Raw genomic sequence first — 12,149 nt, 5'->3', positions numbered from 1 at the left:
CTTAATCTTCTTTTTTTAATAAGCTTCATCAAAGTCTTATTAATAGACTCAACTTGTCAATTAGCTTGAGCATAATTTAGATATGAATTGAGTAACATAATCTTACATAACTTGGCAAAAAAAATTATGTCCCTGATTTGTAGTTAATGTTTGAGGTACGTTGAATCTATGTATGATATGCTTACTCAATTACCTCTCTATGTGTCATATTCTTCAAAGAAACAACTTTAGTTCATTTAGTTAAGTAATCCATAGCAACCTAGATAAAGCGATTACTTTTTGATGATGGAGGATGAATCGAGCCAATAAAGTATCATCTCCAACCATGAGAAGACCAATAGATAGTGTTAGATCTACTGAGCAACCAGAGACGTTAGAACTAAGAAAAACGATGATGGTTTAATATGTACATCATGTACACGAGCCTCCCATCTATACGTTCCTCCGAAGCCATTTAGCCATCGGCACTGGAGAAGCTCCACCCATCACAAAAACATGCTAGCACTGTATGCACCACTACTACTCGTCGTTCCACGCGTCTTGACGGTTGGTCTTTTGTACATATATACAGTACGTCATTCGGTCATGGTCTCGTTTGCGTGAGCTTTCATCGTTCGGTTCGGTACTACATACTGTACAATCATACACAGTTGCGCACGAGCATGGTCATTCAGCCCAATCTTTACGCAGCTGTGTGTGTAAAAGCTCTGGACGGAGACTTTTCTCAGCATGGGTACGGCAACGTAGCCAATGTTGCTGCTAAATGCGGCCCGGCCAGGGAGGCCGGGAAAAAAACACTCGTGAGGTAGATGGACCGCTACCCACGTGATTTGACTGCTAAATAAGCGTCAAATCGCAGCACCCAAAACGGTCGATCACAATGCAACTGGCAGCACATAGGAGATGTGTTCATGTGCGTGCTTGACGCACTCAGATACAGACAACGCAACAGGATCTCAATACGAGAAGAGAATTCAGCATGAAGTGCGCCAACATACGCACAGGTAGCCATCTATATACTGTTACCGAACACGTGCCTTGGAGAAACAAACGAGTGCCAACATACATCAACAAGAGGCTGCATGGTACAACAAGCGTCTCCAGTTAACCACCTGAAGTTGACCTGGGATGGGGGATTAGAAGATATTTCTTCTAGACTTTACCCTCCCAAAGGCACTCGACAGAGGGGCTACCGCCACCGCGATTCTTTGTCGATGCCGCGTGCAGTAGGAGGTCCCGGAGATGAGCTGGTGGCTGGAGGCCCATGGCAGAGGCTCGCTCCCAGCGCTGAAGCCGAGTAACACCGATGCAAGGACCAAACTTCATGTCCACGTCAAACTGTCGCAGCTGCTCTTCTTCATCACCAAAGTCATCTGCAGCAACATTTTCACAAGCAACAGGATTAGAGTATCAGAAGAGGACTTCTACACTTCCCAACAATGCGAGGAGCACAGAAATTAAAGAGGGTTACTCCTATTATCCCGTTACCCTCGGCATGTAGCAAGAGTACCTTTGAGATCCCAGGAGCCATGAGAAACTAGAGCTGATGTCTGAGCTGCATCTGAGGCACCAACAGAAGCCCCACCAGTGTAATGCCGTGTCTTATTCTTTGAGGATGAAGCTGTCTTCGCCACGCCTCCTTTCTTTTTCTGCCGGTAAAAATCTTTCACACCACCAGACGACATGTTTCTCTATTCTTCAGTCCTGCAAGTGTTTCCTTGAATTCCTTCCAGCAGAAAATTTGGAATCAGACCTACTCTGGATTTTTTTTCCCCTTTGGTTGAAAGGTATATATACTCCTACACTACAAGAGTGCATCCAAAGAGCCACCAGAAACCCTAACATCAAGAGCTCTAATCCTGAGCATGAAACATGGTATTGTACTATTGTGTAAATAAAGAACTGAAAATGGGCAGCTGTACTGCTGTAGGTAGTGAAACACTGGCCCCGGACCCCCGGTCGATGTTTACGAAGCTGCTAGCATCATTGCAATATAACCAATTTGCATATAGTCAGCCCTTAGGTAGTGAAACATTGGTCCAGTCACTGTTCACTAAACTGTTAGCATCATTGTAGTAGAGCTAAAATGCATACAGTCGGATCTAATGTAGCAGTAATCTAATATTATCATCATATATATTATGGTCACTTGGATATGCATAGGCAATGTTTTCAAGAAAGAACGATCTTGAATAATGACAATCATCATGCTCATGTCCTGAAGGAAACATTAGAAATGCTCCTCGGTCGCCAATCCATTGCGCTTCCAGAGCACGGATTGGATGTTCGGTTGAATCCCGATGTCTTTTCAAATTAAACTGCAACCGTACCGGGCTTGTTTGGTTTGATCCCCTTCGATCCAGATGCAACCGAATAAGGCCTACTTGAGAACCAAGATTACAAGAAGCCCAATGGTGCCAACTAAAGGTTTGTCGTTTTTATCTCAATCCATATGGATTCGAGGGGTTGGGTGGATATAAATCCATAGCAAGTCAAAATCTCTACTAATTTTTTTAATCTCATCAAACAAGGCCTAAATAGTATTCTACACCTAGCGCGCTAAAAGACGAAGATGAGTAGATGACGAACCTAATCGACCGATTGATGGATCAATTGGAACGGCAGCAGCGACGGTCACGGTAAAGGACATGGACTTACACATGTATACCCAATATTTTTTGCAAACAAAATCGAAATTAGCAGGCATGCATACACTTGAAATGAGATTAGATCCGATTACAAATAGCCAAAGAGCTTAAGTTAGGGTTCGGGTGTCCGGTTCCCCACAGGAACGCAAGAGAAAAGGTGCTCATACCTCGTGTGTTCTCGTCGACGGCGAAGGACGCGACGAAGGCTGGGAAGGGACCGACGAAGACGTGAGCTAGGGCGTCGGCGTCGGCCGCCGCCAGTTACCACAAAAGAGAGAGAAGAGAGCGCGCACGCTGAGAAATGGAGAGTGGGGACACACCCGACACACCCGACTGCAAGCTCAATAAAATAACTTATTTAGTTTGTAATTTGACATTCCATCATTTTTGAAAGTTCAGATATAAGTTTATCTCAAATTTATGGATGAAGAGTGAGAAATGATTTTATACATTAGTAGAATTTGTTTATACTCTTTAACTTATATGATACTTTTTGTCTCACTCCTCTATAGTAAAAATATAGCACATAAATGTCTTCAGCATCTTGTTAATAATAGTATACAAATATATTTTGCATAACACCGAATTATGTTAATTGATATATCCCTAAATTATTATTATTAAAATGAATTTCAATTCCAATAATCCAAACAGGACGTAATATTAATTTAGGCACATCTTAATTAAACTAATTTGATTTTATACAAAATATATTTTTATACTATTATTAGCAAGATGTCGAAGATACTTATATGCTACGTTTTTACTAATTAAGAGTGAGTCAAAAAGCATCATATAAGTTGTAGAGTAGAAATAAATTCTACTGATACATAAAATTATTTCTCATCCTCCACCCCATAAATTTGAGATACATTTATATCTAAACTTTGAAAAGTTGTGTAATATTAAATTCTAAGCTAAATAGTTTACTTTATTAAGTAAATTTCAATTCCACTTAAATGAATAGATCCAAACCCCTAAAAAATAAAAAGAAATATCGTAATCCGTTTATAAGTTCTCCCTTAACAGACTTTTATATTTTAGTATTATATACACACACAAATTCCAACTTTTTTTGGAAATCAGAGCATATAAAGGTTGGCTGAATTATAGAGAAATCACAAAAAATTATGACACAAATAGATATACTATGAGTATATAATTAACCAAGAACCTAAAGTTACTTGTTCGACATAACAAATTTATTACTTTATTATACTCCCTTCGTAACTATATTTTATTCGCCTCATAATGTAAGACGTGCTCTCTCTAAATATGTATACATTCATGTAGTAGTATAGAGAGAATTAAATATATTTCTTAGTCTTTGAACCATATCGCCTATACAGGGTTGGCTCTACATTTTTAGATCCCTAAGCGACTATGAAATAAAGGCCCCTTAGATTTAAAGTATTTATTTATTTGTAGCCTAACAAACAATGAAGTAGATAACTAGATAAGCATTTCATTCTTATAAACAAATTTGTATTGTAAACCAAAAAAAGCAACAAGATAAACTCATATTATTAACTGACTACTTGAAATTAAATCCAAACTCTAGTAACCTATGACACTTATGCTTCAACGCTTATTAATAAATCCTTCGAGTATTTCTTGATGCAAAATTCTTAAGAATAACGACAAGATCAATTTTGTCTAGGACATTATCTCATTGCAACACATGGTCAGGCCATTCAATTTTTCTTGTAATATGTTGACCTTAAACCGTTCTTCAATAGCTTCGATTTTGGGAAACTTCTTTCAGCTGATGTTATAGTCACATGTACAGTTAAGAGAATTCGATAGGTAACAGAGACATTTGGATAGCAATTTGTGGTTGTAACAAACTAAAGAACTTCAGGCACTGACACCAAATGATCTTGCAGACTTGATTGCAACACCTTTAATTCATAGAAAAACATCAAGATCGACATCACATGATTTCTAATGAGAAAAAGCTTCTGCAAATGTAGTACAACATTACCACATATCATTATCATCCAAGGTATTTAGATTTTTTGAATTGAATAAGAAGCCAAACAACTTTTCAAATGTCTTCAGTCGACTAGTTAATGAAGCAATCGTTGTGTCAACAATCACTAAAAAGTAATTAACTCTGAAGGATTCCATAGCTGATAGTTGTATTTCTTCACTATTGTCATTGATTTCATCAAAATGTTTCTTCATTTTACCTTGACGTTTCACTAGATATTTTGGCTTTATACCCGTATCAGAAGCAATAGATTTTGCAATCTCAATACTATAATCAAAGTTCTCATTTATGTACTTCTAAAAATATGATAAGACCCCTTCAATTTGCTTGAGAGTAGCATATATGCAAACAATTTTTGGCTGTAACTTTTTGCTCACCATATTGACAGAAAATAGTATATCATGTCAGACAATCATACCCACTAAAAATTCAAAATTCTCAAGTGATTTGAGTAAAGATTGAGCATCGCTTACTATATCTAGGTCATCATTAGAAGCCTTCTCCACTTCTCGCAAAGCTCCCCTGGTTTGAGGAGCTTGATGCATGATAGGTTGCACACTTTTTATTCGACTCTCCCAACACGTACTAGATAAAGGTTTCATATTAAGTTTGTAGCATTTTGGCACAAAATATTCCACTATTTAGTAGACCATTAAAACAATGCATATATTCTTTGTATAACACCGAAGAATGAAATAACTTGTGTGCAAGATTTTGCCATGTCATGAAGAGTGGGGTTTGGTCTAGGACATGCATATGGCATATATAATGCTTTGAGGTTAATTTCTAGTAGACACTTTTGAATGTCTTGGTGTTTTCCCTTCATATTAGATCCATTGTCATAACACTATCCTCTCACTTCAGCAATATTCAAATCAAGAGAGCCCAATGTATTGATCAACACATTAAAAAGTCCTGCTCCTAATCTGTCATCAACCTTTAAGAACTATAGGAAAAACTCCTCCACCCTTGGATTGTTACTAGACATATTAACACAACACACAATCAAGGTCATTTGTTCTTCATGGCTCACATCAGGGGTGCAATAAAAAATAGAGAAATACTTGGCAAGAAGAGAAATTAACTCATTCTGAATATTGTGTCCAAAATAATGATGGCGTACTTCATTATTCTGAATGCGCCTAATGTTTTCTTGCGTTACATGATCAAACTCAACAATTATTTCAATTATGCCCATTACTAACTTGATACAACTTCTCATTTGATCCTCGAATAGCCAGATTATGTTTTGCTAGAAACTTCACGACATCAACTATCCTTACCAAAACTTGTCTCTTTGCAATTTCTCACTGCAAATCATCATTAATTGTTTGATTTTTTTCTTAGCCTTGGACTAAGTTCATTCCATGTGCTCATGTGTGTTAAATGCTCAATACTACTCTCATGTTCTTTGAGTCTTTGACTAAGACGTTTCCAATCCCTCATTTCATTGGATGCCAACAAAGACTTGCTCTGATTTGATTGGAACAACCTGTAGTAAAAACAATACACTTTGTCCATATGCTTAGAGTAAACCAACCACTTTCTATTATAAACCTCACCATTAGTTAACGTTCTAGAGTAGTAAGCATATGAAAAATGTCTACCAATGGCATCCATAGGGAACTCCATATTCAATTCTCTTACTAGCCTTTTTTCAATTAACATGTCCCTTTTCCTCTTATCAAGATTATCCCAAGTTATAGGATCAAAGATAGATAATTTAGCGCCATTTGGATTTTTCATATCAGGTGAAGGATGCATATTTTTTCTGTGCAGCATTATCCTCATTGACATCGACATCAACATCTGTAATTAAATTATGTTCACTCATATTATCATCATTAACCCCAACTTCTGTATTTAAATTGTCATCATGCTCTAGCTCATGATGACTTGCTGCTCTTCCTCTATAGTGACTCGCCACAAAAATCTATAGAAAATAAAAGTGAAGTATTGTCCTTGTCGGCGTTTCGAGACCGGGGGGTCCCTAGGCCGACGAGTGAATGTCGCCGCGTGCCCCAGCCCAGATGGGTCGACGCGAGGCCGAGCGCGAAGGGGGGAAAGTGAGGCGGCCGGAGACCGGCGTGAGAGAGGTGGGAATCCCGCGGCCTTCGTGTTCGTCCCGCGCCTAGGTCGGGTGCGCTTGCAGTAGGGGGTTACAAGCGTCCACGCGGGAGAGGGAGCGAGCGGCTTCAAGCGAGCGCCTGTCTCGTCCTCGTCCCCACGCGGCCAACCCTCTCTAAGAGGGCCCTGGTCCTTCCTTTTATAGGCGTAAGGAGAGGATCCAGATGTACAATGGGGGGTGTAGTAGAGTGCTACGTGTCTAGCGGAGGAGAGCTAGCGCCCTAAGTACATGCCGTTGTGGCAGCCGGAGAGATTTTGGCACCCAGCTAGTGTGATGTCGTGGCCGTCGGAGGAGTGCTGGAGCCTGACGGAGGGACAGCTGTCGGGGCTGTCGAGTCCTTGCTGACGTCCTCTTGCTTCCGTAAGGGGGCTGAGAGCCACCGCCGTCACAGAGTATGCGGGGCGCCATCATTGCCCATCTGGCGGAGCGAGCCAGATGGGACGCCGGTCTTGTTCCCCGTGGCCCGAGTCAGCTCGAGGTAGGGCGATGATGGCGCCTCCTGTTGACGTGGCCGGTCTGCGCCCTAGGTTGGGCGACGTGGAAGCTCTTCTGAAGCCGAGGTCGAGTCTGTCTTCCGTGGCCGAGGTCGAGTCCGAGCCCCTAGGTCGGCGGAGACCGTCAGCTGAGGCCAGGGCGGAGTCCGAGCCCTGGGGTCGGGCAAAGCGGAGTTCGTCGTCTTCTGGGGCTGAGCCCGAGTCCGAGCCCTGGGTCGGGCGGAGCGGAGTTCGTCGTCTTCCGGGACTTAGCTCGAGTCCGAGCCCTGGGTCGGGCGGAGCGGAGTTCGTCGTCTTCCGGGACTTAGCCCGAGTCCGAGCCCTGGGTCGGGCGGAGCGGAGTTCGCCGTCTTCCGAGACTTAGCCCGAGTCCGAGCCCTGGGTCGGGCGGAGCGGAGTTCGCCGTCTTCCGGGACTTAGCCCGAGTCCGAGCTCTGGGTCGGGCGAAGCGAAGCTTCCTATGGTGCCTTCGATCGGGCCTGACTGCCTATCAGCCTCACTCTGTCAAGTGGCACCGCAGTCGGAGCGGCGCAGGCGGCGCTGTCCTTCTGTCAGGCCGGTCAGTGGAGCGGCGAAGTGACGGCGGTCACTTCGGCTCTGCCGGCTGGGGGGCGCGCGTCAGGATAAAGGTGTCAGGCCACCTTTGCATTAAATGCTCCTGCGATTTGGTCGGTCGGTGCGGCGATTTGGTCAGGGTTGCTTCTTGGCGAAGACAGGGCCTCGGGCGAGCCGGAAATATATTCGCCGCTGGAGGGGGGCCTCGGGCGAGACGGAGATCCTCCGGGGTCGGCTGCCCTTGTCCGAGGCTAGGCTCGGGCGAGGCGTGATCGAGTCCCTCGAATGGACTGATCCCTGACTTAATCGCACCCATCAGGCCTTTGCAACTTTATGCTGATGGGGGTTACCAGCTGAGAATTAGGAGCCTTGAGGGTACCCCTAATTATGGTCCCCGACAGTAGCCCCCGAGCCTCGAAGGGAGTGTTAGCACTCGCTTGGAGGCTTTCATCACACTTTTTTGCAAGGGGGCCAGCCTTTCTCGGTTGCGTTTTGTTCCGGTGAGTGCGCGCGAGCGCACCCGCCGGGTGTAGCCCCCGAGGCCTCGGAGGAGTGGTTTCACTCCTCCGAGGTCTTATTGCCTCGTGTAATGCTTCGGCTGGTCTGGTCGTCCCTCATGCGAGCTGGCCGTAGCCCGGGTGTACGGTCGGGTCCCAAGTTCTCGAGCTGGTATGTTGATGCTGTCAACGGTTCGGCCGGAGCCGGGTTTGCGAGAGCAGCCCTCGAGCCTCTGCACAGGGCGAGAGGACGATCAGGGACAGACTCGACTTTTTTACATACGCCCCTGCGTCGCCTTTCCGCAAGGAGGAGGGGGGGAAAGCGCCATGTTGCCCTCGATGGGCGCCGAACATGGTGTCTCCGGTGAGCTGCAGGCGGGTAATCCGAGTGGACGTCCGTGCCCCATTCGTTAGGGGTCGACTAGGGGCCCGGAGGCACGCCCAAAAGTACCTGCGGGTGATCTGCCGGACCCGGTCCCCTGGCGACGGGGTCCGAGGGCTCGATGCCTCCCTCTGATGGGATTCCGTTACAAGATCGTTCCCGCTAGTCTCGGAAATGTCCTAGGGTACCTCGGGAGCGCAGCCCGAGCCTTGGTTATGTATCGAACGTACCCATGGTCATCCCTCGCTCTGTGTCTGAGGCGACTGTGAACCCTTCGGGGGCCAGCCTTCGAACCCCTGATCAGTAGTGGGCGCGGAGCCCGAGTAGCCTGAGGCAGTCATTGAACCCTTTCGAGGGACCAACCTTCGAACCTTTGACCAGTAGTGGGTGTAGGGCCCACGCGATCTGAGGCGGCTGTCGAACCCTTCCGAGGGGCCAGCCTTCGAACCTCTGATCAGTAGGGAGGCTCGGAGCCTGGTTCCTTCACGGGGAAGGATCCTTTTCGGGGTATCCCCCTTTCCCGGTCCCTGCTGCAAGAGAGAGAAAGAGGGAAAAGGAAAAGGATATGAAATCGAACGACGCGGCGTACCTTTTTTGACGCGGTCATTATGGCGAAGGCGAAGCGTCGCCCGCTTCTCCTGCCAGAGGCGCCGCCTGTCCCGCCGCAGAGTTAATGCGACAGGGCGAGTGGTTGGCGGGGCGGCCGTTGCGCGTGCGCGAGCCGTTCGAGGAACGGAACACGGGCGCGTTGTCTTCACGCCGTGAGAGAGGGTTCTCTCGCTGCCCCCGGATGGGACGTGAGCTTGGCCGACGACGCGGCCGCTGCTCCTGCCCGCCTGCCACCGCCATTACTGCCGGCCCATTTCTGGCCGCATTGTCCGTCGCGCCAGGCTGGCGCTGCTGGGTCGTGCGCTGGGTCGCCTCGAGTCGCGGTATTGGTTCCACAGTCGAGGAGGCGCGGTGGTGGCGCAAGTGGCGGTGCAGTTGCATGCACGAAGCATTCGGCGCGCCGGTTGCATGACGCGTGGGCCTGGGCCTCCAGGCTGGGCGCGTTGGGAGTCGGAGAAGCGCGCCCACTTGGCGCGATTGCATGCCGCCTGCATGGCTGCCCGCCCCTTTCGCCCGTTGGTCTGGGCAAAAGTGGAGAGTCGCTTGTAACCACTGGGCGGTTGTACGCACCGCGCATGGCGGTTTGGCTTCTTCTGCTCTGAGCCGGCTTGCATGACGTGTGGGACCCAGCCTCCGCGCCGCAGGGGAGGACCTTGGAGTGTGTTGGAGAAGACTCAGCCCACGACGGCTAGGGACGCAAGTAGGGAGAGCCGCCTTTAAAAGGAGGGTGACCCCCTTGGAAGGCGACCGTGTCTTCGCGCTCCCTTATGCATCGTGTCTTTCCACCTTTCAAGCCCCCGGATGGGGGATACCCGTCGTCTTTCCGCCTTGTCATTGGACGAACGCAACTCCGTGGGAGTTGGTACCTTTCAGCCATCGTTCGACTTCAAGGATTTTCATCATGCAGCCCGGCTGCACCCCTCCGCCGGCGGTCACCCAAGACGGTGACCTCCAGTTTGATGGTGGGGGAAAGCGAGCCGGGCTGCGGCCTCTGCCCCTCCCTCAGCCTCAAGGATTTTCATCACCAGGGCTGGGGAGGGGAGTGTGCCGAGTTGGGGTCGGCCCCTACGCGGGCGGCGGCCCGCTCCTTCCCTCAGTGATCGGGGGGAAGGGCGGTTGTTGTCCGTGGCGCTGGCAGCTGCCGCGTGCCTGGCTCTCGGACGCGAGTGGCTTTGGAGCCGCTCTCGGTGCCGGTTTCTGCCACTGCAGCTGGAAGAGGTTCTCCCGCCAGCAAGACAGCCAGGGCCGCCCACGGACCGACCTCCAACTCTACGGCCTTCTGCCCGTCCTTGCCTCACGAGTTTGGGCATGGGCGGGGGCCTCCTGGCAGCAGCATCCGCCCTGAGGTCATCGCTGCCGCTGTTCGGCCCCCCGGAGCAGAAGTCGTCGTCGTCGCCGCTGCTGGAGCGGGCGACGACGCGCCGTTCGTCGGTCTTCTGTTGCTCCGCAGGCCCCCCCCCATCGAGTGCGGTTGTTCGTACCTGCGGAGGTGGAACCGGAGTTCCGTTTGTAATGGCACTTTGAATGCCAGTGTTTTTGTTCATTGTGGCTGTCGAGGCCTGAACATGTATGTAATTTCGGCACGGAGCCGTGTTTTTTCCTCATTTTCGAGCACTAAGACTCGCCTGTTGGTTGTCTGAACCGCTTCACCAAGCCTGAGTCACCCCGTGTAAAGGTGACGAGTGAGGTATCCGTATCCCGGAGGCGTAGGAGTCCCTCGGCTCGGTCAGCCTTGTTGTCCGAGGATTCCCTAGCTTAGTTAAAGGAACCCCTCGGCCGCTCTCCGATGAGCCGAGGCTGGGGGTTGCGGTGTCAGCATGAACAGAGGCAGAGTTGGTTCGAAAAGAAAACCTGGTTGGCCGGAGCCTGGCCGGGTCGTCCGTTAGCGGGACCGACGCCAGAATTGACTAGCCGAGGCCTCGGGTCGGGCTGACGTCCTTGGAGGACAGCTGGCCGAGGCCCCGGGGTGACCAGCTGAGCCGCCTGTCCGAGCCGGACTCTCGGAGAAGACCTTGATGGCGACGGCCCGGGCTTGGTGGTGACGCCGTCCTTCAGAGTGGAGATCTTCAGACCGCGTCGCCGTCCGAGGCTAGGTCGGACCTCGCCGAAGGCGTTGTCGACGCCGAGGGTGCTGCTGCTCCCTTCAAGCGTCAGGATCCGAGCCTGCAGGATCGGATTGTCTTGTAGCGTGTGTTTCCTGCGGCCGCCGAGGCCAAAACACACCCTCACCGTGTTGTAAAGCTGCGTCTCTTTTCCTCTTGTTTCGAGTATCCGGACTTTTTTGTCGGTAACAGAAATGTTTGTGCGAGCGAGAGTTGCTTCTCGCGGAAGGTGATGAGTGAGGTATCCGTATCCCGGAGGCGTAGGAGTCCCTCGGCTCGGTCGGCCTTGCCGCTTACGCGCACTCTTACCCGTCCATGGGGCTCTGTCACCGACGCAGTCGAGAAGGCTCGAAGAATCGCTTCGGCAGAAGAGCTTACGAACGTGAAGACTTGTTCGGTCCGCGGAATCACTTATCCGAACGTGAGTTACTTATCGCAGAAGGTGATGAGTGAGGTATCCGTATCCCGGAGGCATAGGAGTCCCTCGGCTCGGTCAGCCTTGGCTGCTTACGTGTACTCCGTCGTTTTCAGGATCCACTTTCGAAGTAGTCAAAAAGCACGAAAGACATTCTGGCAGAAAATATCTTTTTTCGAGGAAAAAAATTCGACGCAGAGGGGGTTCCCCCCCTTTTAGCCCCCGAGGGAGGGTCGGGCTTTGCCGAGGCGAGGCCGACCCTTCCTTGATGACTAAACTTTGCGTGGGTGCGAGGTATATGAACAACTTGAAAACATCTTAAGGGT

The 12,149-nt window shown here is 48.9% G+C and overlaps 1 protein-coding gene across 3 annotated transcripts; it reads right to left on the bottom strand.

Moving 5' to 3' along the window:
• Positions 1–875: 875 nt before the first annotated feature.
• On the bottom strand, positions 876–2,991 carry LOC100282638 (polymerase delta 4). Of its 3 annotated transcripts, none has more exons than XM_008653234.4 (3): positions 2,816–2,991; positions 1,511–1,726; positions 876–1,373 (listed from the first exon to the last, which is right to left on the bottom strand). In XM_008653234.4, exons 2-3 carry the CDS (start codon positions 1,683–1,685, stop codon positions 1,153–1,155), a joined length of 396 nt encoding a protein of 131 aa, XP_008651456.1. In that variant the 5' UTR covers positions 1,686–1,726; positions 2,816–2,991; the 3' UTR covers positions 876–1,152. The 3 variants fall into 3 exon arrangements, with proteins under 3 accessions (XP_008651456.1, XP_008651457.1, NP_001136678.1); XM_008653235.4 differs by having other exon boundaries at positions 1,511–1,717; positions 2,816–2,974; NM_001143206.1 differs by having other exon boundaries at positions 978–1,373; positions 1,511–1,704; positions 2,816–2,914.
• Between the last annotated feature and the right edge of the window lie 9,158 nt (positions 2,992–12,149).

Source organism: Zea mays, chromosome 7 (assembly GCF_902167145.1).
Source record: "Zea mays cultivar B73 chromosome 7, Zm-B73-REFERENCE-NAM-5.0, whole genome shotgun sequence".
NCBI classification, from domain to species: domain Eukaryota; kingdom Viridiplantae; phylum Streptophyta; class Magnoliopsida; order Poales; family Poaceae; genus Zea; species Zea mays.
Note: the sequence above shows the minus strand (reverse complement) of the source record. Positions and strands in the feature narration are given on the sequence as shown.

Bases quoted from the DNA above. Each gene is read 5' to 3' on its own strand.
- LOC100282638 (XM_008653234.4), bottom strand. From the start codon at position 1,685: ATGTCGTCTGGTGGTGTGAAAGATTTTTACCGGCAGAAAAAGAAAGGA. The intron at 1,374-1,510 runs GTACTCTTGCTA...ATGTTGCTGCAG, and splicing joins TGGCTCCTGGGATCTCAAAG to ATGACTTTGGTGATGAAGAA.